Source organism: Calonectris borealis, chromosome 1, assembly GCF_964195595.1.
Source record: "Calonectris borealis chromosome 1, bCalBor7.hap1.2, whole genome shotgun sequence".
Lineage (NCBI taxonomy): Eukaryota > Metazoa > Chordata > Aves > Procellariiformes > Procellariidae > Calonectris > Calonectris borealis.
Window position 1 is genome coordinate 155,671,999 of NC_134312.1, and position 27,345 is coordinate 155,699,343.

The following is a 27,345-nucleotide window of genomic DNA, read 5'->3' on the forward strand; positions in this document are numbered from 1 at the left end:
GGTTGAGATAAAGACAGTTTAATGGAATAGAAAAGGGAAAATAATAATAATAATAATAATGATAGAATATACAAAATGAGTGATACACAATGCAATTGCTCACCACCCACGCTGACTGATAACCAAGGAGCGATCGCTACTTCCTCGAACACGCCTACCGTTCATATACTGAGCATGATGTCACATGGTATGGAATACTCCATTGGCCAGCTGGGCCAGCTGTCCCGATTATGCTCCCTCCCATCCTCTGCTTGGTAACATGGAAGCTGTCCTTCCAGGATATTTAGCAACAACTGAAAACATCAGTGTGTTATCAACATTCTTCTCATACTAAATCCAAAACACAGCACTAGGAAGAAATTTAACTCTATCCCAGCCGAAACCAGGACAGTATACATGAAATTTAACGCAGTCTGTGGCTCCACTGGAAAATATTAAGGCCACAAGTCTAATGGCTTAAAAAATGCTACTGCCTCTTACAGTGCCTCTTACAGTGCCCAAGCACAGTGATACAAATTAACTTCTCTCCTCACACAAAAGTGACAATGGGCAGCAGTCAAACGTGACACGCCTGGGTTAGGTTGTGATATGGCAGGCAAAGCACCTCTGTTTTTAAGACTCTGAAAAGAGATATTCACATGGAAAAGCAGTGTAGACTCTGAAACCATTTCAGAAGAACAAGATTTAAAAATAAGTGGGTCACTCTACGCAATAGCTACACCTGGTTTCTCTCTCTCTTTTTTCTTTTTTTTTTTAGGATATTTATTCCTAAAGTCTTCTGTCTTTTTCAGTTCACAATATCCAACACCTTCCTGCTTTATAGTTTCTCTTTCAAATAGAAGGACACTAATTTACATCATTTGCTTGCAAATACACGCACTGATGATATCTACAGTGATGTGGAAAAACAGTGGTGTAAATCACAGTAATTTAGAGAAAATTGGAAGTAGCCCTTCAGTTCTATGGCCCAAAGATATTGCTGCAAGGGGTACACCCAGAGTCACTAGGCAATGGTGGTGATCCCTTGTTCTGCCTCCATTTTGAATTAATTCTTCCAGAGCTAGAGCTCTGGACAGGTCACAGGGAGAAAACTGCTGTGGTAAGGTCTGTCTTATTCGTTTATAAAGCTGTGATTTTACCTCACTGTAACTAAGACCTGTGTATATGAGCTGTTGCTAAAATGATTCAACACACCACCTCACAAAATAACACATGCTTAGCTAAAAATATTGCTTCTATCATCATAGCTGATAGCACAGCAGGGGTTTTGCCAGCATAGCTACTTCCCAGGCCAAAGTAGCTGTGTCATCAAAAACTGGTAGCACAGACCTGACTGAATTCTGAATTTCTGTTAGTGAGATAAAATTACAACAAAAACAAAGCTTTTTAAAATTTACCACAAGATGAACGCTCTAAAATTAACTTTAGGGGAAGTAGTTGATCATACAGTAAACTTAAACATGGCTTTTCTCAAAGCTTTCACTTCCAACTAGTTTATGTGAGTTATTTATTTCAAGGTTAAAAAGAACAAAAAAAAAGGAACCTAGTATCTTAGCATTTAGGTCACCTATTGCATTCTGTATACATATTTTATCCATCTCCCATGGATGGGTTCTCCTGGAGGTCCTAACAAAGGTGACTAAAAACAGCAGGAACATCATCAGCAGGCTACACTCAGTTATTAGAAAAGCTCACACCCTACTGGGTTCACCTTAGAAATATATGTCAATTTGAAAGCCCTTAAAATTACTGGTGTAATTTTTAGGCTAACTTTTCTGCTACAGACACACCTGATTGTACATTCGAATGTGTGTAGAATTGAATAAAAGTTTCAGAACTTTACAATATTTTACTAAATACATTAAATTTATTTCAGATTTGCAGCTCTTCAATCCTATAGTCGTTAAATGATAAATACTAAAACACACATTAGCAAAATAACTGATTCTGTGGTCAGCAGCTTAATTTGAAAACCACTGCCATCTCATGCTTTTCCCTAGTGTAACTGTAAAAGTTAAAGAATTTGCATACAACACAAATTTTCTGCAGAATAGACTGTACATCCCCTCGGTTTCATCCATCATTTATGTTGATCCTATGCCAATGTTACTTAATTGGCATAAATCAAATTACCGCTGACTTATATTTCATATGAAGCAATACTCAGTCTCTCTTGTAACTCTCACACCATGCAGAGCAAGTTTATGCCAGCTGGTTTAGAAGCCGTGTAAGCAAGTCATTACGATTTGTATTAGAGATCTTCAAGGATAACAGGCTATTATCCTGCATAGCAGCTGCCAAATGGTACTAATTACTAGCCCTAGACCACTGGCTGTTAGATTCTGTGTGTATAGTGGAATTCCCAGGGTGTGCACAAGGAAGCAAACTTAAACCAGGCAGTATAGAACAAACTAGGGACGTTAGCTATCCATGCATTAATTCAAAATAGTCGTGCATGTGGCATACGAGTGACCAGAGCTATGAAGGAAATGTCTGGTTCCAGGAGTATCTCACCACTTGATATATGCCGCTCAGGCACCTCCTTTCACAGGGTGTAGTCTGTGACAGTTTACATTGCCATGAGCCGGTATGGGAAGCTAAACCAGCTGAAGGCTAACCTTATGAAAGCTGGTTTAGCTCCCTGGCTCACTTCAAAATAAGCATAAAGAGAGGAGGACAAAAGGATAGGACAGAAGCAGAGCAGGACTGAAAGGAGAGCAACCAATGGCAACCTCAATTTTAGCTTAGTTTTAAACTGCGTTAGAAACACACTTTGCAAGTGTCATTTAGTATTGTATGTATCCTTAGGCTACTATCAAAATTATGTCAGTGGCTCCAAGATGCCTGCGTATTCCCTTTCCTTTCTTTGCATCAGTCCCATCAGCTGTGCAACAGGTAGGTGAATGGGTTCAGAGAGCTGACACAGAATTTAACTGTTGATTTTGGGGGATGGTTCATTCTCTCTTGGATGAGTTTACTCAACTGACTTCCTCTGCAGCCACACAATTGCTAAATCTGATACAAAGATCATGCAGAGAGAGCAGTAGTAGGAACAGGGTCATAAAAATATGAATGAAAATTTCTGATTAGAAAATACAGCGTTGGCATAACATCTAACAAGCATAGAGGTATACCAGCGAAAGTAAACATTTTATTGATATAACTTGACTCTAGTGAACTCACAGAAGTACCTCCCTACTGGTGTAACTACACCCTCGTGAGAGTGAGCTGTACAATTTCATTTAAGACTGTGTGACTGGAGTGATACAATTCTTGTTTAGGCAAATCATGACACATACAGGGCCACTACAGGGTGTAATCAATATAATATCCCCAAACTTTTAATAAACAGACAATAATAACTATGTAGACAAAAAATACAGAACTGATAAATTTTAAAAACCATCATTTTATGTGTTCCAAATAAGGATTATTGCATGCTTCATTTGGCAGATATCACTATCCAAAAGAGTTTTTAGTCATCAGCTAAATAATACCTACGTATTTCTTTGGTTTTATTTACACCTATCTTGCTGTATCTACTATGGATTTTATTTACACCTGCCTTGCTTCATCTACTAAATCCAAGGCAATGCCTTCCCAATTTGGTATTTATGTGTTACAGATACTCTGTAGATTAATATGGCTACAATCTGATTCCCCTTCAAATAATCTGTGTTCTAATTTGATCATTAAGTAGGTGCTGGAAGAAGCCCACCAGGTCACAATATACTGTCATTCATTAATAACACTTGCCCTTATCATATGGGGTACCTCTCAAATTTTTACTCACAAATCACATCAATCAGCCTGCTAGTTTGCCTTGGTTTTTCTCCCTCTCCAGACTTCACACTCTCTTTCAGATGACTCAGAGATAGCACACCAGTTCATTAAGACGTTCTAGGAGAGCAAGCCTGAGGTCAATTCCTGCACTCCAAAACCAGTATCATGCTCTTTACTGCTACTTTTCACTTAAAGAACTTCTATCCGGTTTGGGTAACAACATGGCACGTTGGATGCCGTGCAGTTGTCAGGGCCCTGAGAGCACTGAGGACCTCCCTGCCCTGCCCACCCCGGGGTCTCCCCCACCCTGCCCACAGCCCAGGACCCCATGTCAGCCCCCTGGGGCCTTCAGCTCCTGCCCTAGTGATGCCACAGCCCAGCTGCCCTCAGCCCTGCCCTGCCCAGCCACAGGCCCCAAGCCCCACTGAGCCGGGTCCCCCCGCGGACCCATGCCCTGGCCTTGGCCCGCCCCCATCCCCGCAGCCTGCCTGGCCATCCCGGGGCTGTGTCTGGCCCTGGTTCCCCTCATGGGCCTGATCCTGACCCTACCCACAGCTTGATGTCCTGGCCCAACCTTGGCCCGTCCCCAGGGAGATGCCTTGATGCCCGGGGCTGGGGCTGCCCCGGTGCCCCTTGGCTGCCTGGATCCTGGCTGGGGCGGTGGGACAGGCCCTGGCTGCCAGGCCCTGCCCGGCTGCCCTGGGGAGGCCCCCACGCTCCCAGCGGTCCAACCCGCAGGGAGCAGCTGGCCCTCATGGTGCCCTTACAGCATTTACCTGTATTTAATTACATTTGAACAAACTATCACCTCCAGAAGGACTTCCAGTCCTGCCCACACTTCCGTAGATCTCATGGGAGCAGAATCACGTCTCTGCTGTCCCACCATGGCACTTTGAAAGGCCACGTAATCAAGTTTTTCTGACTAAAATCCTGTTTATCTATATACGTCATTTTTAGCACATTAAAATTTGTGTGCTGTGAAACATTTTCTGGTTGAGGTACATTCTGCTCTATGGTAAATTTCAAACTATCAACACACTTCAGTCTATTGATACCAGCACCCTTTTTCAGACATCTCAGAGATGGTCAAGAGGCGTGAAGAGCTGTGGAGAACACTGTGCACACATGTAGTCATTCCCCTCTTCACATTTACAGAGTTTTAAAATGGAGAGAAGTTGGATTTTGGTGTATACATGTCACTCATAATTTTTATTTTTCAACAATATCAGTCCTTTACGATTTGCCAAAACCAACTGAGAATAACACATTAAACATTTTAGTAGTTCTTTTCTACTTCACAATGCACACCTACACCTCTCAATTTCAGGTTTTTCCTAATATAATGCATGAGGTTTGCGAAGCCTAATGACTCCTTGCACATATGGCCAGCATGAGACACATGCTCCTATTGGAGATGATGGAACAGGATCTGCTTTTCTTGTCAGCTCAAGGATGGCATCACCACACAGAGACACAACCAGAAAATTGAGCTTCTGGAAAGACAGTGTGGAGCTCGTCCTACTCTTCACCTACTATCTGCAAAGCATAGCTGACCGAGAGACTGATCAGTGAGGTCTGGAGAGATTACCCCGTGCTGCGCAAACAGCCAGGATCACTGTGGGAAAGCGGGATATGGGATCCTGTCACATGAGTCTCCCATATAAACATGGATATAAAAAGCACACATGCTGCATGAATACTTTACTTTGGGTAAGCTCTTTGAGTATTTCCTTATACTCCTATTCAGCACTTATTGCATTGATTGCAACATGCTGGTTACCAAGCCCTTCTACTAGCCTGTGCATTATAAACAACAAATATGAACATTTTCACAATTTGGTTAGTTGTCACACGTCTTTATAGAAAATGACTATGTCTGTTTTCTGTATATTTCTATACCCTGCCTGTGCATCTAGCTGAAAGAGATTTTCATTCCTCACTACTTGTTTTACAAAAATTTGATTCGGCTTAATTGCTGCATTCTTGAAATGCATTGTATTTTTCCTAGTGGTAATCCCAGCATTTTATATCCAGTAGTCTCCAAATCTTCTTTATTCTTCTCTAATTTTGAGTCAGCTCTTTCCATCCAAAGCGCAGGGACATGAAGAGTCTGACAGTTATAGCTAGAGCTTCTCTCACATCTTGGCTCCCAAACTCCTAACCTTCAAGGAATTCTTTCAACACTTGGCAAAGGGCTGGCTTATCACAATTCGTAATATAACACAACAACTTTTATAACCTTTGTCCATTTCTGACAAGGTGGCCCAAATATTACCTTTCACGCTTTCCTGCTGTGTATTCTTTGCACAGACTAGGTGTCTTCTATCAGTAGTGACTACAACAAACATGCAACAGTGAGGCAACTGTTAAATGTCCTAATGATACTATTAAGGGTCTTGTCTCAACTAAATTTGTTTTAATACATTCTGGAATCTTTATTAGTCTCCCTGATAGCTGATGGATGACCTGGATGTCCAGCAAGGAGAGCAAATTGTCCACAGACAGGTCCGCACAATCTCCTCCAGTCAGTGCTGCTCTGACTGCACAAACTCAGCCTCCTAGAAATCATCCTGCTTTCACTCACTCTTATCCTACAGCTGTTTCTGTATGCTTGCAAGTTCAGTGCATTCTGGCTAACACCTTCAATTCCCCACATCAGTGACAGCACCCACCACCACTACCAATACGCCACAACAAACAACACCTGAAAAATCAGCAACGACCACATACTCACCCTAAGAACAACAGATCACGTGTATAAAGCCAGCATAGAAGGAAAGAGCTATCATAAACTTGAAGCTTGTGACTACCACACCTTCTTAAACCACCTCAGAATAAGCAAAGGAAAACATCTCTATGTATCTGTTTTGAGGTAAGGCTATCACATTTGGGCAGCTGAAGATTGCAGCAATGTAGACTTGACCTGATTTCAACGTTCAGTATTTGAAATACGAAAATCATACAGGGACACAGGGAACTGAAATGACAGATTTATAACAGTTCATCTAAATGCAGTTTCCAACCAAAGAGACAAACTTGAAGCACAAACAATTCTGCATTCAATATCACCAAGCTCACAGATGGCTAAGCCTGCACACCGATCTTATGTAGAGTTACTAGTGAAGCATTTGAAGATCTGGGGAACCTAGGATGAGATGTAGGAGAGACAGACCCTCCACCTCATATTTAATACTCAACGCCGCCTCTTTGACACCAGTAAGCCTCTAGAAGGGCCGAACTATCATGCCAAAGCTGGAGCAACCAGTAAACCACAAAGCAAGTTTTGCTTTACTTATGCTTTATTTAAGCTTTTACAGGTAAGGATTGTCACAGTATGGACTGAAGTTAGGACAGCATGGAGAGGACAAAATTATACTCACGCAGCACCTGGTATAATCATGTCTTTTTCACAGCTTATGGAAAGCAAAAGTCTGACATACAAGTTGATGGTTTAATTTGGCTTTGAAGTATAATTATCAATTGTTCCCCGTAGGAATCTCTCTGCTTTGCTTAGTCTGTTCTTGCACTACAACAAAAAGAGCTGCCTTAGTTCAACACTGTCCTGGTTTTGGCTGGGATAGAGTTAGTTTTCTTCCTAGTAACTGGTATAGTGCTGTGTTTTGAATTTAGTATGAGAATAATGTTGATAACACACTGATGTTTTAGTTGTTGCTAAGCAGTGCTTATATAAGTCAAGGACTTTTCAGCTTCCCATGCTCTGCCAGGTGAACAAGAAGCTGGGAGGGGGCACAGTCAGGACAGCTGACCCAAACTGGCCAACAGGGTATTCCATACCATACGATGTCATGTTCAGTATATAAACTGGGGGCAGCTGGCCAGGGGGCAGCGATTGCTGCTCAGGTACGGGCTGGGCATTGGTCAGCAATTGCATTGTGCATCACTTGTTTTGTATATTCTTTTATCATTATTAGCAGTATTATTTTCTCTTCCTTGGCTGTCCTATTAAACTGCCTTTATCTCAACCCATGGGTTTTACTTTTTTTTTCCCCGATTCTCTCCCCCATCTCACCGGGGTGCATGCAGTGCGCAAGCAGCTGTGTGGTACTTAGTTGCTGACTGGGGTTAAACTACGACAAATACCCTAGTTAGCTCAGTCCTCTCCAAAATTTGGCATGATTTTGGACTACAGACCTCCTGAGGTCCTTTCTAGCCTTTCTAGCCTTTCTAGACCAATTTCACAACTCTATGAATTCGGCAATCTTGATGTGAACAAGGGGAAGGAGCAACCAACATCACATCGCCTGACAAAAGAGTGACTCTCAGTTCTGAGTCATACCACTGAGTCCATGTCCATATGGAGCCACATGGTAGGTTTGGGCTGCAGTGATGAGCTACAACTACAGAGGCTCAAGCTTCCCAAGTGATACACAATTCCACACTTTCTCATTCACTCAATCTATGCACCTGACATGTATCTGGCACATAAAGCTGATAAATCAGGGAGAAGCCAGGGAGGACCCTGCGCTAGAAGTGCCTAAGTTACTAATAGAGAAAGTAACCTAAGTTACCAATAGAGAAAGAGATGAGGACTAATCCAGGAGAACCTGCATGTATATAATCAAAACCACATATACAGAGAAAGAGTGGGATAATAAACTAATGCCCATGTAAGCATCAGTAGAACTATATATACTTGGACTTTACCTCTGTCCTTTTCTGTCCAACTTGTGTCATTCTAAGTATTTGTATCATAGGATTTGTAAGGAGAGGTTTAAAAGCAAAAGAAGTCCAGCGTTCATCCCTGTCGTGAAATACTGATTTAGGATCCTGCTGACTATGCCAGTTTGTCACAAATGAGTGGTTTTGAGGTCACTTAAAGAATCACTGGCAAAGATATCAGCAAAAGGTGATTTTAATAGAAATTTGTAAAACAGCAACTTACCGGAATTCGATGGCAAGGTTCACTCTATTACTCATTACATGCATTAAGTATACACAGGGAAAATTGTGTCAGAATTATGTTGGAATGATTTATAGAAAGACTAAGAACCAAAAGGGTAAGGAAGACCCTCCCGTTAAGTCACGAGGTTCAGACCTAAAGTTCATTCACAGTTTTCAGGTAGATCATAAGATTTTAACAGCACTTAATCATTGACTAATTTAACAGTTACAAAGCAAGTTAATCAAGTTTACTACAATTACTAAATTACAGATTATGCTTATTGTTAGTTATCTAAATCAATACACACACACACAATATAGATCTATTCACGCACAAGGGCCCATAGCTAGATAAAGATACTGGTTAAAAATTCCCCTCGAGTCTGTGAAGTACTCACGTTAAATGCCTTGGCATTTCTCAACGGGCGAAGGGTTGAGCCCTGAGGAGTGTCTCGGCTGAGGAGTGTTTCAGCCCATGTCCCGATGGTCCTCCAAATATCACAGACTTGAGAGTTTGTGAACTCTGAGAGCTGTCCCACTCAGAGGGAGACTCTAGGCGCAGCCCGCTGCGGTCCAGGAGAACTCAAAGGGCCTCCCTTGGGACCGCTCTTTGTAGGTTTGCAAGATGATTGGCTTTAGTCATCAGTAAATTTCCATCTTGGCCACAAGCCGAGATGGTCCGGGGTAGTAATTATGGTATTGTTCCGTGGTAACCATGGTATCGTTCCACTTGAGCTATGATCCAGGTAGGGAGTGCTTCAGGGCTGTCAGAGATGACAAATTATCCCCCTGCTCTTGTTCCCTACCTTGATCAGGCCTGGTACGATCAGCGTCGCTCCCCACCTTAGCCATGCGAGAGTGCCTGGTACCGTCAAGGGACGCTCAACCGCCCAACTGGTTACACAATGGCTAAGGCCTAACAGGAGTTCCTGAGGTCGTAGCGTGGCCCAGGGGAAGGGGGGAAATGCACCACCACAATCCCATATAGGAACCAAGTGAAGCCAGTGATGGCGATTATTAAAAGGTTCGATAGTTGGTGCCCTCTTATAGGATGCCCCCTTAGAGACTAAGAAACAAAGCAGCAGTTCAAATTTCACACAGATGCTTCCAGCTTTAAGAACACTTCAAGTCATATTTTCTGTACTGTCAATGGGTAAATGTGGAAGTCTAGAAAAAACTACCACTATATGCCAACAATAGTTGTGATTGCAAAAATCTTGAGCACAGACCCTAGTTCAATGTTGCAGCTGTCATGTTTGCCTTTTGAGTCTGAATGTAATCAAAACCCTAAACAGTACACAGTGTGAGAAATTACCTTCTGCAACCATCTCGTTGCCCTGTAAAATGACAGCGTGTACTGCTTCAAGGTTACATATACACTACACTGTAGTAGAGAGTCATCGGAAAGAAACGTGGTAAGAAAGCAATATGCAGCCCCAGGCTGACTGTCTGAATTCTACCTTGAACCTTTTACATATGCTTAAAATCCTTGTTTAAAGCTGGACACTTAGAAATATTGCCAATTTCACCTCAACTACTTCCCACCTCCATTCTTGGATGCAATTCACACAGAAACATGAGCTAAATTATCCATTCCCTTAGATAAATTGATTGTATTCTTACAAGCTTCAGTTCCTCCACTGTAATAACCTGTTACTGTGATGGCTGTAAATAACAATAATCAAGAAAAATCAGTTGTCTATTCATTATGCCATATAACCTTTTTACGCATTTCTCTCTCATAGCTATAGAGCTTGTTCACTGTCAACTTGAAGTGCAAAAGGTTTTAACAGCTAAAAAGCCTTGCAGACTGAGTTGATGATACCTCAGAGTATTGAGAAAAAACAATCCTCCAATTCATGTCTCAGAGAATACAAAGATGACTGAAATAACAAGCAGTAATATAGTAGTAATAACAAGTAGTAGTACTTTGTGTTTAGAATTTTTATTGAGGAAGAAAAACCACTAGGCACTATACAAAAAAACCTGGCTCTGGCTCTGATATATTTGTGTTTTCACCGGGAAAGATACTACAATTCAGGCAGAAGGAAAGAGCAGAGTAACAGAAAAAGCCTAAAGAGACAGGACTTAGCAATTAAAAAAAGAATTTGCTGCATTTAGTGGCTCTGGCTATATTCATTTAGTTCTACCTTCAGAGCTTCTAGAGGAAGTTACTCCACTTTTAGTTATTCCACTTCACAAAACCTCCAAACAAACTCCATTTCCAAAAGCTCTGAACAAATGTTCTACTCAATCTGGCAATTAATATGACAGTGATAAATTGAAGTCTGTATGTTGTAGGATCCCCAAATAAGGTCTTTTCCCAGTCTTAGGCTTAAGTATTCCATTTTTTCAACATTCCTCCAGTGTTACAATGTAAGTGTTTACCCTGCTGGAAAAAGGCTTCTAAAATTGAATTGAAAAATTGAAAACATTTTTAAGGAATGATTAAAAATGCAGCTGATTTTTCGTAAAGAACTGTATTATTGCTTTAAAGGTTTGTTCTTTCAAAAAAAAAAAAGGAAATAGAAAAGGTTATTCGCTATTGATTTTTGTAGTTTCCCCGCTTAACTTCTGTGATAGAGTAATCTGTGATTGAAATGAAAACATTCTAAAGTAAGTGATATTGAAAGATGAATACAGAAAAGTTTCCCCTTTGTACTGAAATATTATTGGGAATCAATCTGAAGCACAATAAATACATTGAAGAAGAAATCAACTGCAAATTGCATAGGAAAGATTCTATTCTTGCTATCTTTCTATTTCACGAGTATAGACTAGGGTGTTCTGTCATCACAGCAATCTTTCTTTTTAATCAGTGTGACTTATAACAATATCCAGGGAATGTCAGCAGTACCTGCCACTCAGTGGATGCCATCTTTCATTGAGAGAATAGGCTTCTGAATGCTGCCAATTTATAGCCTTGCATCCCACCGCATGATGCTGGAAAATCAACTGTGGATTGCCTTTGAAATGAATAGGAAGAATGCCAGGTGTCAATTTGTTGGTTGTTAATGGTTTAATGACTGTTTATTGGCATGACAGTGAATTTGTGAGTGATTAGTCCTTGTGTTTCTTGCCGCTTTTGGGTGCCAGAGCATGCTAAAGTGCAAAACTTTTTATTATTACATGGAAAGAAAGATCTTATGGAGAAAAACACCAACATGGGACTATAAATGAGCTTGCTAGGCTTAAAATGAAAAAAGGACAGATATGTCTATAAAGGTTATCTGTTCAGACCAGATAATACTCAAACCTGGATTCTTGTGTAGGGGTAATGGTCTTCTGAATATTTTTTCTTGACATTTTAGTTTGTGAAAGCCTTTTGAATTAGACCCTGATCATGCAAATTCATGAATAATTTACATACTGACTTGTCCCCCTGAAGAAAAGCTTTATATCATAGTCAACCAAAATAAATAGTTGAGAATTTTGAAAATGTGTTCAAAAGTAAATAAATAAAATTCTTAGGAAAATTTGTGTATTTTTACAAAGGTTTCCTTGTAAATATTATGTTTTACACTTTTAATTGAGGCAACATTTAAAACTATGATCTCTAGTTAACCAAATGTGTTCTTGTTTGGATTTATAGGGTTAAAGTTCAAGAATGGACTTACCTACACACAAAGCAAGCAATTCAGTGCCTGCATTTTAGAAATCTGTGATTCAAAAAAAAATCCAAAAGCTAAGTTTCTAGAAACTGTGTATTAGTAAGAAAAAAGGCATACTTTTCAGAGGGGTGATCAACAAATCCTTCAGCGTGAACTTAGGGACACCCGAGTTCATCAAAAGGGAATCGCTAAATTCAAAGTCAAAATTCTCAGTCTTGATTTATTCAGAGCTTAAACATGTGAAACGGGACTGCAAATAGTCTAGTATATACTCCTGTTTTCAAACCACAGTTAGTAGCAGCGATGATGACAACATCAAGGTTTTTGTACAACAGCTTACAATGCAGTCAACTTTCTACAGTTTATTATACTGTAAGCAAGACCATCGGGATTCAATTTGCCTCTCAGGTCCCTTCCCCAGGAGAAAGCCACGCCAGGCCGGACACTGCTCGAGAGACTTGAGGTGTGGGACCAGGGAGAGCAGAGGAGAGAAGAGGCACAGACCCGAGAAGACAGAAATGCACAGACCCGAAACGGCTCTCGAAGCAACCCATAGGCACAACCTGTAGGCTAGCAAAAATGGGTGGGTGACAGCTCCAACCTCAGTTTCGTGGAGGAAAGGAGGAAGCTATAACTCCATTTGATGGTAAGACAGATGAACTACATTTGGTGTGAATCCCCCTACAAGGGGGGGACCCAAAATGGAGGGATGCTTTTTCTTTAATTCCCTACTTGGTACAGGCAGAGGATAGCTGTTCAAATCAAGTTAGCTTTGGGCATGTGCAGAAACAAAAACTGCAGCTGAAACAACCCACGGAGATTTCAGGGCTAAGAGAAAAGTAGCCAGGGAGCAGAGGCACTCCTGCGGTTAGGCAGTCCACAGGGAGAAGAAAAGGGCTAGAAAAAATCTACACCATCAAGCCTATCCTTCACTTTTTTGATATGTTATACCTTTTTCTGTGAGTTTTATTTTTTTCAATTAAGTACGTGTTGTATATTAGGAATCATACATATTTTTATCAACAAAAAATAGTTTAACATTCAGTTCTCATCTCAGCTTTACCAAATTACTAAAAATGTAAACACATGGGACAAAAAACCAAAAAGCACATATGGAATCCTGTAGGAATTCAAATGTATTCAAATTTCATCTCCCTGTGATTTTATGATTGCTTTTGAAATGGGCTGCTTTAATTACTTAACATCTGTTACCCAATAACTAAAGGCATTATGTTTCCCTGCGTCATAACAAAAAGATGCCTTGTGTTGCTGCATTCAGCACACAAGGAGCTAAAGAAGGTTAACAACCATGCTGAACCTATAGGATTGAAGGCTTGCTCCGGTTTGAAATGTGCCTCTACCTTCCGTGCCTTCCAAACAGCTTCTTCATCAATGGGTGGATTGAGTTGGTTGATTGATGCTTCATTTTTCTATATACAGAGCTGATTAAATCACTAGCAGCATGTCTGACAGTCAACTGTGTTAGTGTCTTCCTATGTTACAGACATATGAGTTCCCAATACAGAATGCATGTATTTGTGTGTCTTGTGGATCTATCTATTTACCGTATACATTTTTCTTTCTTCCAAGAGCCCCGATTAAGCAAAATTTTGTGCACTTCATTAATTTCATATGCTCTGAATAGTCTCTTGAATTCACTATTCAGTGTCTAGTGTTCATGTCTCTTAAGGATTGGACAATAAATATTAAATCGCATAAATTATCATACATATGTATTGTGATTTCTTCTGCAATAGTTCCTAGTAAATCAACGTTTGCCAATAGCCACTTTTAGATTATCATCTAATGTACAGGTTTCTCCTCTGATTCAAAGGAAACTAACTGTAAAATCCAAAATAGCTCTGTATGGGCAAACCTCCCTGTTATTATATATATAGTGAATTTCATATGTTTTCCCAGTAGGAAAAAAACACAGTTTAGATGAAGTTTAGAGTGAGAGTAAACAGTAATCTAAAATTAAAATATATTAAATAATACTAGCACAATCCTGAAACAAAGCACTATAATACTTGAAAAATTTGTGGTTTAAATTTTAAAAAGAACTGGGCATGTTAAGGTAAGGAAATACAGGGTATATAATCCCTCAAATACATTTTATCTGCCCCATAGTTCTGTCTCAAATGTTCGTAATTATGCTGTGTTTTAAATTCCTCAAACTGAGATTAGATTAATTTGATGGTTTTTTCTTCCTTCTTCATGATTTCATTATGCAGTAAATTATTAATTGATGTAATTTGTCTCATTCCCTATTAATATAGGTTTTGACCCAACATTTCCATTTTTTATTTTGGGGGCTTTCTTTTGTCATGGAGGCTTACATGTGCATACTAAACGCCATTTGCTGTTTGCCATTTTATCCTGCTCAGAGTTGGAATGATGCATCCAGAATTTATTGGTGAAAGTGAGAAGGTTTCCCAAAAGAGACTCTAAAATCAAGAGTGCACAGAGAACTCGGAAAAGCTACTCAGATTACACAACCTAATCCTGATTCACCAACCGTGTTTGTATTTCTGGCCTTTATGCTCTTGGTGTAATACATGTATAACAAGGTTATATATATAGTAAAATGCCCCATGCATTTAATATTTCTCATAATATCACTTATAAAATTTTACCCCTGCCTCTTCAGAAGGCTGTAGCTGAGACAAATAGTATACAAAAGAAATGCTAATTAAAGTACCTTTGGGAGGAGAAGGGAATGAAAGAAGCTGATATTAAATATTAATCATAAGAAACAAGGCAGGAAGATTTTTAAAGGTGGAAGTAAACAAGAGTGGGTTATTTTAATTTGGGATGGCATAGAAGATTGATCTGAACTTTCACACAGAGGTCCTGCTCTTTTCAAGATCCACCTTTTCTTTAGCTCAAGATGGATTTTTTTTTTCCTAATTTAAGGAAACTCTGTCTTAATGATAAAGACCCAACTTGGCAGATTTACTGCTACACCTATTTTTCACCTCTTTCCTAAATATTAAGCATAATAATGAGTTTTATTACTTTGCCTTTCTGTAACCTGCTCTATTACTGCAATTCTCTGTCTTTAGTAAACATATTCTTTTATCTTTCAGTCTTGCCTAGTAGCAAAGATGCCTCTGAACTACTGACACACAAAAAAGCAATCCTCATCCAAGGCTTTGGTGAATTTCAAAAACAAGGCATTGCCATGCTCATGCCATTGCTTTCTAACCACTCATCCCAGCACATGCAACAGGGAAAATCAGAAACAGTGCCTGCAATCAGTTTGAGAAGAAGAGGTGTCATCGAACATCTAAAAAGGTAGGTTCAAAGTCAGAATCCCATGGGCAGACAGGTTAACTGAATATATTCCCACTCTTCTTGATTATAAAAATATTTGCGATGAATAGTCTACGCTACACACTCTCAGTGGTCTTCATTCCTCAGCCTTTTTCTCCAGTTTCCTGCTACCTGACAACTGGCTTCACTTAATGGAGTCTTACGTTCACAAACCTGTCATAGAATCATAGAATCATTAAGGTTGGAAAAGACCTCTAAGATCATCAAGTCCAACTGTCAACCCAACACCACCATGCCCACTAAACCATGCACCTCATCTACACGTCTTTTAAATACTTCCAGGGATGGTGACTCAACCACTTCCCTGGGCAGCCTATTCCAAGGTCTGACCACTCTTTCAGTAAAGAAATTTTTCCTCATGTTCAATCTAAACCTCCCTTGGCGCAACTTGAGGCCATTTCCTCTCGTCCTATCACCAGTTACTTGGGAGAAGAGACCAACACCCACCTCGCTACAACCTCCTTCCAGGTAGTTGTAGAGCACGATGAGGTCTCCCCTCAGCCTCCTCTTCTCCAGGCTAAACAACCCCAGTTCCCTCAGCCACTCCTCATAAGACTTGTGCTCTAGACCCTTCACCAGCTTCGTTGCCCTTCCCTGGACATGCTCCAGCACCTCCATGTCTTTCTTGTAGTGAGGGGCCCAAAACTGAACACAGTATTCGAGGTGCGGCCTTACCAGTGCCACCTCCCTGCTCCTGCTGGCCACACTATTTCTGATACAAGGATGCTGTTGGCCTTCTTGGCCACCTGGGCACACTGCTGGCTCATGTTCAGCCGGCTGTCAACCAGCACCCCCAGGTCCTTTTCCTCCGGGCAGCTTTCCAGCCACTCTTCCCCAAGCCTGTAGCGTTGCCTGGGGTCCTTGTGGCCAAAGTGCAGGACCCGGCACTTGGCCTTGTTGAACCTCATACAGTTGGCCTCGGCCCATCGATCCAGCCTGTCCAGGTCCCTCTGCAGAGCCTTCCTACCCTCCAGCAGATCAACACTCCCACCCAACTTGGTGTCGTCTGCAGACTTACTGAGGGAGCACTCGATCCCCTCATCCAGATTGTTGATAAAGATATTGAACAAGACCAGCCCCAAAACAGAGCCCTGTCACTGCTGCCCACGTCCTGGCTCTTCCAGCTTTTTAAAAAGACTGCTGGCAATTCCTAAACCTGATCTCTAAGGATCAGTATGTTTGCCCTGATATGTTTGCCTGTCACAGGCAGTGCAACCCACTGTTTTCCAGAACAACTTGTCTGTAACCAACCCAACTGTTTGTACTGGAAAAAGATAGAACAGTAAAGCATAAGCAAGCCTATTGTAATAAGATGCAAAAATAAGAAGTCAGTTAGTAGATTTGGAAACAATGCAAGGAAATAATAAAAAATATGCTTTATTTCAGCTCAGTTTCAGCCTCAGTTTTCTGTTTCAAATTATTTTTATATTTTTTCTGTAAATAGGAACGGTCACTATAACATCTTTGACACATTCTCCTAACTATTGAAAGTTCTTTTGAACAGATTTTGCTTTCCCTTCCCCTGGGCCCTTTTAATAACCCAAAGTTGTTAGGATACAAATTACACTCCAGCACCAGCCCCACGTGTACCCCCTTTATGCTTCCTTACACAGCCTTTTAATTAATGTAACTGAAAATTATCATAATATTGTACATTATACAGCGCTCATGAAAAATAACGAATAATACTAAAACCTCCCATTATATTGATTACTCCAATCCTCTCAAATATCATGATACTATCAAATCTCACAATAGCATTAATCGTTCAAACAGCTAGAGATACTGGCATCACAGGGGGAAAGTGAGATGGGGTCCCTGGTTTTTTCCCTTCACTAAGCAACTACTCTGCAGCCAACATGCTGCGGCGAGGAGCCAGTCCTGGGAGGCCTCCCTCGGCAATGGACACTACAGCAAAAGCAGGATATTGGTATCTTCTGCCTTTTAAACCATCTTTTCTGGGCATCCCCTGGTGAGAGAAGGGAGAGTAAGGCTGTTCCCCAGCCATCGCATCCTACTGGTAAAGGCAAAGGGCCACGCCGCTAGCTCGGCAGGGTTGGGAAGAAGCTCGGGCAGAGTTGAGGAGGGCTGAGTAAAACACAGAGTCAGGCTCAACCTCCAAGGAACGGGACAAGAATCACTATTACAGAAGATGCAGCATTAGTGCTAATGCTCACTCACTTTCGTATCGCGGCTACTTAGAATCACAATGCTGCCACAGAATCAGCACATTGTCCATCAAAAGGATTAAATAGGCTTTAATTAGGTTTAGGGAATCTGCATTTCTCAAGACTGAGTTGCTGGCTCTCTGGACTTCCCATCCTGACCTTCCATGCCCTGCCAGCATGGCAGACCTTATGGTATATACATCATGACTACATTACAACTGAAGAGTTTTCATAACAAAAGATACTACATATACAGAATTTCTGACAGTCCTATGATTTGGGTAATGTTGCAGGATTTCTGAAAGGCTGGGTTACAGAATATACCAAAAGATGACTGAAACTAAACTCAGTGCTTTAGTTTCCCCTCTATGTTGGATTTCGGGTACAGGACTGTCACATTCACTTTTAGCTACTGTTTTCATCATGGCAAGTTTATCTGTCAGTTCACGCTCAAAAAATCACCTCTTTCAAAGCAGCCACTGTTTCCCATTGTCGTCAGTGGCCATAACTCCACCATTGCTTCAGGAAGGATGCATATCCCTTATTCTCAAGAGGCCAAAATACCAAGATCCGTTCGGCATGACTACCTTGTATTTGAAGCAGAAACTCAGGCTCAGATTCGCTCATTTTATTTCCTGATTGCTCAGTTCATTTCCTAATTGCTTGTACATGAGTCTAAGCTGATATACAGGTGCAGCAAGTGCTGGAGCATGTGTATCAGAGAAGAAAATCTGAGTCCACGCTAATGCTAAGTGTAGGTGCAAGCACACCGATTTCACAGTGGGAAGGAATGGGATGCAGAAGCCTGCTTGGCTACATCTCCTAATTTGCAATAAAATTATATGACTGATGTTAGCAGGGCAAATATCCTGCTGTCCATTATTAATAGGGATTTAACATCTTACGGAACAAAGCTATATAGGATTTAAAGGCAAATGAACTAAAGGTATTCCCTTGCCAGCAGCAGAGGTGTACAAAACCGGTGTCAGAAAACACAGTGCTCTCATTTATTCAGCAGCTTCTGCTCCTATACATGGCATCACTGAGAATGACAGTTGCAGAATCTCTCAAAATGCTCACTATTAGTAGGTGCGGGTGAATGTGGCCCACCAACGGTACTAAAAAGCATATTACTTTAAAAAAAGAGAAATTGCAGGAACCTGCAGGGAGAAAGAGTAGGAGGATTTCCCTTCAATCTCCCTGGGTTACATAAAAGACTAAATATCAGTTAGGAACAATAAAAAAAAAATATAATTAATAATTTTAAATGCCTCCAAACAGAACAAAGATACAACATTTTGATAGTTTTTAACTTTGTGAGAAATATAATGAGCATATATTTCATTTCTAAACTTGAGACAAAGCAGGTCACTGGTAAAAATTTCTAAAAGCCCATTCTAAAATTTATTTTAATGCAAACTAATAATCACATCTATTAGCATGCAGTATCAGAGATGCTTTTTGTGCCCAGTAGCAGCTGCTATAGTAATTTCGGAGAAGATATATTGCATTCTTCATGGATAACAAAGACAATGAATTCTTAAGAGTGAAATTCCGATCAGACTCAGGTGTGAAATGTCTCTGCACTAGCCACATTATAAATTCATCTTTATATATATTCATGATATCCAATTTATCTCACCTACCAAACCAGACTACTTCTCACCATTTCCAAATGTGCTGTCCAGTCAATATAGTTTATGATATTCTATAAGAAATGAGCCCCTAGACTTCACTTGGGAAGCTACTTCTATCCTATTCTACTGTTGTGTCCTCTTTCCATACTTTCGATACTATACTTCTTGCATTCCCTTCATAGAACTGTAAAACATCCCTTTCTAGCTGTCTTCTATGCCTATAGAATGACTGTTATTATTACCAGCTGCATTCAAAACCTGTCCAGATAGGAGCATTGCTTTATCGCTCTCATAGGTCTTCATCTCCTCCTTTTTAATCACTCCCTGTAATATCTCCTGGTTTTGTTGCTCTTCCATGAGTGCCGTGCAATGTACCCACATTTTGTACTTAATCAATATGTGTTACTGACATAAGTTTTTTATAACCAGACCCCAAACCAAGTAAAACTACTCCAGGATTCATCAACAAACAGGATTTTGCTTAACAGTCTCAGAGGAGGAGAAGACAGTCAAACAGACTTTGGTAGTGCTTCAATTTAAAGAATAAAGGAAGCACATAGTCATGGATAAAGCCTTTAAGAGCCCAAGATTTGCAAACAATTCCTAAATATATCTAAAAATTGAAGAAAATAGGCCCAGCTGCAATTCTCTGTGGATGAGTCTGCTCTTTTATAATTCTGTTGTTGTATACCCTCTTCCAAGGGTAAAACTGGAAGAAAACTGTATGAATCCCAGAATTTTAGCCTTGAGATTTCCATTTTCATTTTACAAAAACCCCACATCCTGAAAGCTGTGAAGCTTGAGGACTTACAAGCACTTTGAACCCAAGGATCACAGAAACAGTACAAAAACATTTACATTCTCATCACAAAATTGACTCTATGTGTATCCAGTTATTTTATTTAAAACATCCAGGTTGCACAGTCCTCTATTCTTGGACACCACAGTCTGCCCATACATCCTGAATGGCAGTATCAGGCTTATTCACAGCCAGATGAGTTATATTATACCTTGAGTGGAATTCATCTCTTCAAAGCCATTGCACTTCAAGCTCACAAAATTAATTATCCACAGGGAAAGGTGTCGCCTGATAGAATTTAGTCAACTGAAGCTATTTGAGTACTGAATAGGTTGTAACACACCTTTGCACTTGTTATTAAATATCTCATTATAAGCAAAATGTCTAGTTTGAAAATTAAATTATCTCTGAAAAAGTAAAGATGTTCAAACTGCATTAAAATACCCTGCTGCCAGTTATTACTGTTTAGTAAACAAAACTGATTTTTTTTAAGATTTGCTGAGTTCTCATCTTGATTACTTTCAGCATTTATTCCAAAATATACAATATTCAGATCAGAATCCCTTTTTTTCACAGGATAGCAGCTTATCTTCATATAGCAGACGGGGTTTTATTCTACATCATTAAATTATTATTACTAATTTATGTTAAGGTATTTCTCTGCTACTTACTTGGATTGAGTTACTTTTTAAAAAATTCTTGTTCAGTGTCCAGCTTTTCCAAAGAGAAGCATTTTTTAAATACTTAGTACTGAATTTGGTTCCCTATATTCAAACTGAGCATATTTGGGAACGCTGTTGATAACTGAGCACACTGTGCAGTAAAAGCCAGATCCTGGAGACCAGACATGGATTTACGGGAAGAAAAGAAGGCCGACAGGCTGTTAAAACCTGACTCCCACCTTTGCTTGCTTAACCCGGTATTACCACCTCTTTCTCAGTCCCCCGGGCCGTTTCAGCAAAAGCAGGGAGCTGAAGAGATGGTGTGACATTTGAAGAGCCAGGAAATGTGTGCTCATTCCCATCTGCAGCCTTATATTGCAGTCACTTCTGCCTTAGGACCCGGTGAAGGTGAAGGGGAGGGTTCAGATCATCTTTTTCACCCCAGAGTCGTATTTACTCCAGCCGCACAGATAAAGTTGATGTGAAACTGCAGTGAGGTGGAGGATACTCCAATTATCAGGATCCATCACAATTAGCTTACTGGCTATATATACCCATTAGTAAATAGTGATGTGTAATATGAATGATGAATGTTGAGTGAATGACTGAAATATGACTAAATAGACAAGAGAAACAGGTGGTGCCAAACGCCCAACTTCCTCAGCTATACCTGTTTCAGTGGGAATACTTCAGCCTATGTCTAGCCTGGCCTTATGGACTGAAAACCCATTACTATTTGGAGGCACTAGGTGTGCTTACAGACCACATCTTCCAGATCAGTTTTGTCTGAAGGGAATCTAGTCTGCACGTGCCATAAAACAAGACCAAACACAGAAATGGATATGATATTTACTACAAAAGCATATGTCTAATTTGAACTGAAATTCTAATGTAGATATATTCACTAAAGAGTCATGGTTGGATGTTCCACTCAGCAACAATAGTAAAAGAGCAGCTTTTATGTCTATGAGCTTCAATATTTTTTTTTTATTTTTTGTTTTTATTGGCTCACAGGATAACAGTTCTAGTATAGCGTTATTCAGCTCAAAGCAAACAGGCTCTGGAAAATTTGGCTAAAATCACAACAGACAGGCACTTGCAGGTCCCCAAGCTGCTTAAAGACAATGATCACGCTTTTTCATAGTCCTGTGAAAGGACCACAGGCATCAAATTCAGGATAGTGGTGTTAGTCCTACTGGGGTTGTCTGCGGGCTGTTTGAGCTCCTTACTTCTGGGGACCTATTTTATCTGTTTCAAGTGCTGTTTTCCCCCTACCTTACTTTCCTCTGGTTGAGGTATCTTCCCTTTATGCTCAGGCTATTCAGTCTCAGCAGTTGCTGAACTTTCTGTTCTGATTCAGGTGCAGCTCAAGGCCAGGCATGGGCAACACAGAAGACTCTTGATGCCCCATCACCACCCCAATGAGCAAGCTACGTTCCTTCAGCATAAATGTCAAAAATAGCATCAAGTATCTGACTTTCACAGAATGCTAGAAGTCATATCTAGTATTCTGCTTGGTTTTCAGAGAAAGTTGGGAGCTATGGGAACGTGGAGGAAGACCTTCACTTATAATGCCTGTACTTTTACACACTAGGAGAGTGGAATGAAAGCTTGTGAGTTTTATTTGTAACTTAGTTATAAATGATGCCCTGGGCACTCACTTGAAGAGAAGAGCTCTTTGACTCCTTTCCTGTATAGATATAAATGTGTAGGACTATACCTCAGTGATAAGCAATGATAGAGCAGGAGTGAGTAGAAAACCCATACCTAATCAAACTGATAAAAAACAGGAGAAACTTGCCAATTTGTTTGCGTAATGTGACTCTATTTCAGACCCTCCCTTATTCAGGTAGTTTTGGGCTAATGTGATTACAAAGAGTTGACATAAAATCTGTTTGCAAAGGGGTTGCTAAAAGCATTGCATCCATTCTTTTCTTATACCCCTCCCACACAACAGTATGGGGATTCCTGGGGACTTCTAAAACTTGAGAGATCCTTACTGCAAGGTTTGGTTCCCTTTTGGGGAGTAAATTACAAAATTCCTCAAATTACTGTTGGCTGCACCAGGGATTCAAACAATGCCAGAACCCCTAAAATGTGGTTACGTATTTCAAAAGGACATAAACATCGTTTCACAACCAGAAAGATGACCCACTATCTGGTGTAACTATGGGTCAATACCATCTCATTGCTCTAGCCAGGCCAGTGTCACTAATAGCAGTGATAATTCATTACTCCAGATTTTGGCTACAATTGAGAAACTAATTTTCAAAGTAACTTGTGTTAAATTCTGTGGCTCATGTAGGTATATAAAAAGCCACATGTAATGATGATCATAATCCTTACTGGTTTTGAAATATATTTGTTTATATATATATTAACCTTAGAATAAATTCAGTAGGTTTCTGAAGGTTTATTCTCCATGCCTCATTCATTTCAGCAACAAGCTATAATACATTGTATGCAATACATGCCTGTATATTCTATTACGACAGTCACTTTATGATTACTATAATGTCAAATTGTATTTTTCCTAAAGATAGGTAAGCAGAACAGGGAAGCTTTTCCTCTGAAAATTTTAGCTATACAAAAAGAAAAAAGTAGTTCAACATTACTAAATACCTTCTTTATCATCATGACGTATGATTGCATCCTGTATCATATCAGCAAGATTAAAACAAACTCGATGATTCTTTCCATGTTTCAGTTTTTTCACGTAGCCCTCCCGTTTCTGGAAAGCTTTTTCTCGTTCGTAATATGCCTTTATTTGGTCACAGCGCATCCGCTTCACCAGCCGCTGCCGCTGGCCGAGAGGGAGGGACTCCAGCAAGCACTGCTCAATTTCCATCTCATGGGACCGAAAAACATTACATAGCTGGAAACAGCCTGTAAGAAATTAAAGAAAAACATATTTAGATTATGCAACAGCGTGTTTTCAAATATGCCGTGAAACCTTGACTAAGTTTCTTGTTTTACTTTCTAACCATGTACAAGTCTATCATGTGAGCTCCTCCTACTTGACAGATGCTGACTATAGAGAGTATATATCATTATCATTTACTTTTTGGAAACAACATATAACTAATTCCATTAAATCACTGATGCATTTTTTTTAAAGCTAACTCAGTTCATGTAAACAAATGTGAATAGAAAGAGGTTTGAAAGTTCAAATGTGAGATGGGCAAAATATCTAAATAATTCAATATAATTCAAATAGCTTGCATTTGCTTACAAACAAGAGACTATTATGCAGAGAAATGCCGATCTGATGCCCATGCTTCCTTTTTATTAATTTTCATCCTGTTTTAGGTTAGCAAATTCCTGTTATTAAGTGAGAATAAAAATCATCATATCGTAATTTCAATGAATTCATTAGCATGCAGTGGGTAGTCAGGCAACTATCTATTAAAAACATCAAAGTAATTTCAGATTCCTAACTATGCATATGACACTATTTTTTTTCTTTGCATTGCATAGAGCCATCCAAATGGAATCTTCTAATGAAACTGTCACATACTGAAATCTTCGTGTGGAAACCGATCACAAACGTGTCTTTGAGTCAATCCTAACATTCATAGCATTACCTTTAACTCAGATTCCTCTTTTGTTGTTACCATTGAATCTGGTATTTTCACTGTTATGAATGTTCTTTTGAATGTGATGTTCTTTTCCAGTATGTTCTCTTTTCCACTGAGAGTGAAGACTGTGAAAGACTACTTGCTGCTAGTTGCTTTTCAGGGGACAGTTCTGTTACAAAAGGAGACTAGTGGATTGTCAGATAATTTTATTGCCTGAGTCCTTTGATGTGAATCCACATCCTCCGCATCAATGATGTACCCACTAAGCTACCCTAAGACCATTTGATGTGGTGGCTGGAGACCATGCAATCACTTCTGATTCTCATGTTCTACTTTATATACATACTTACATTTTCTTCATATGGGAGCTAGATGCCCCAATTTGTAATTTCTAAGGACTGTCAGCAGCCCAGATAAGAGAGGTTTTCTCTCCTTAGTTTGACGAAAGAGCTCTTGAAAGGGATATAGACTCAAGTCACCTTGGGCAGTTAAGCAATCCCAAAATTAAGCATTACTGTGCAACTTTAATTGGGCCTGCTTTTGTCTACCCATTTTGCTAAATCTGTAATCATCAAAAGACCCCTACCTCATTCAGGGCACTAGCTGAGTAGTGCTGACTAAATGACCACTTTGTTTTCTCTTGTTGCTTGCCATATGTCTAATCTATGAATACCATTCAAACCCCGCTCTGAAGACATAATTAATAATTTCCTGACAGGCTTTTGTAAAACTCACATCATCATAGCACATAAATGCTTCACAAATATTGATTTATTTTCATTAAAAAAAGAGGGATAAAAGGGCATTCTTATCTACATTCTCTGCTGAAGAACTGAAAGACAATGATTTTCTTTTTAAATCACTAATTTGGGGTGTCTAATCCAAGAATTCTATACGCTTTTCTTGATTTTTTTTTTGGTTTTGCCTTTAAAGGCATAGTATTCTATAAACTATTATGTATCGTAATAGCATAATAAAATACTATCAAAGTGATAATCCTACGTCTGCATGTCAATCCCTCTATAAACTATATTACATTATATATTTATTTGTTATTTTATATTATATATTATATATTGTATTTTATTATATATTCTATTATATATTATATGTACTCACTATGAATTAGAACCCGAGGTCTCAAACCAGACTCCTCAAAATTGAGGAGCAAAAAGTGCCCAGTGTCTTGTTGAGAAAGTCCATGACATGAGCGGACACAGAATACAATTCTACAGGTCAAGTTCAGTCAACTTATTTTAACATAGGCTACCCTTTCTTCCTCTATAATTTCTGTTCCTTTCTTAGCATGTCCCTCTAGTTAAAAGAAAATGAGTTGTCAAACTAAAAACTTGGAAACAAGTATTGGCTTGCATTAAGCCAAAACACAAACCCTTTCTTTTTGCATGTCAAAAGCCAACAGCTCCTTCTATATAAAACAAAATTTTCCATTTGACCTTAAATGATATGTTTCATTTCTGAGCACATGTCGGAAAAGACAAGGAAATGAAAGGGTAGCTCCGTAAAGCTGCAGAAGATGTAACTTTATACCCTGCTTCAGTCCCAGCGTTCAGAGCATTCAATCAAATAGATCTGCACTCAGACCACCCTCAGCCCGAGGCAGTTTGCAACTGGATGCCCTTTCTGTCATGATAGGGCTGGGGAATGAGCAAACTTCAAATCTTCCCTATTAGAATTTTTCTGCTTTGTATAAAATAATTCAGGGCCCATGCCTTAAGCCTACACAGTATTTTTGGCTTGGAAGACTTATTCCCTAATGCTTCTAAATCTGGGTATAGTGCCTGCCAGCCAGGCTCGCAGCCTCAGAGGGAAAACCAGCTGGCTGTATTAAACCTTGTTTGACAATGCAGCTAAGAGTCCAGCTGTACAAGAGTTTTACCTCTGCTCTGTTCCTTCCTTCTCTTTTCTGAAAGGAAGAAGGAGCAGCCATGCACTTGAGCTCCGACAGGCTACAGCTGAAGTTGCTGTCTATATCCGGAAAAGTCAACTGAGGGTGAGAATTGTTGTGTTGTTCTAGTCTTTGTTGCAAATCAGTGGTGTTTGCTGACAACAGACTTTAACTGTATCTTTGCTTTTCCTCAGCTTAGCTCATGTGCAGCCTCTGCTCTTAGGAGGAACTGGTCTTTGCTGACACATCACAACTGAGACTGGTGCTAGCTGTAGAACACCTTTGCTGTCACAATACTCTGCTCCTCCAGGGTGAAAAAGCAAAAAATTCGCTTAATGTCTTGGTCAAATAAGGCACAGCAAAGATGAGCTCATACAGCCAGACTCCAGTTTCAGGAAGGATGTGGCTGTCTTAGTGTCCTCTGCCTCTCCACTGATGACTTTCAGCCGGCATGAGTGCCCATCTATTTGTTCCATGAAGAACAGTGCTGGACTGCCAGAACTGGCCTCACATAGTGGTTTCCAGTGTGTGGCCAGAATCAAAAAATTTAGGCACATTGAGAAGAGGACTCTTAATCCACTTGGGCACTGGTCTCAGCTGAGAAGTAATAAGTTGCAGATGGGATTTTCTCTCTCAGCACATCGGGAACCTGATACATCTCAAATGGGACCAGTATCTGACTGTGGATATAACAGCTGCAGGTCAGCAGCCTCGTTAGGTTAAGCCTAGATTAAACAACACAGTATAGACGCAGAAAAGGCAAACTCTCTGAATTAATCTTTCAGATGCTCATCTTTAACGCATGCAACGTTCAGCCCCAGTTTTAGAACCAGATAGATCTCTGCTCTGACTGTGGTGGCCTAGTGAGCGTGGGGAACCGCCGACGGCACAAGAGACAGAGCTTCCTGGCTATCACCCCAAGAGAGCTGGACTCAAACCCAGGAGGGTTATAGATATGCTTCT

At 40.0% G+C, this 27,345-nt stretch overlaps 1 protein-coding gene across 1 annotated transcript in view; it reads right to left on the reverse strand.

The window, feature by feature from the left end:
• MYO16 (myosin XVI) overlaps positions 1 to 23,778 on the reverse strand; it is a 304,717-nt gene extending 280,939 nt beyond the window's left edge. Inside the window, exon 1 of the mRNA XM_075137449.1 lies at positions 23,521 to 23,778. Within this exon, the coding sequence (XP_074993550.1) occupies positions 23,521 to 23,746 (226 nt within the window). The 5' untranslated portion in view covers positions 23,747 to 23,778. The remainder of the gene's footprint in view (positions 1 to 23,520) is intronic.
• Positions 23,779 to 27,345: the final 3,567 nt, after the last annotated feature.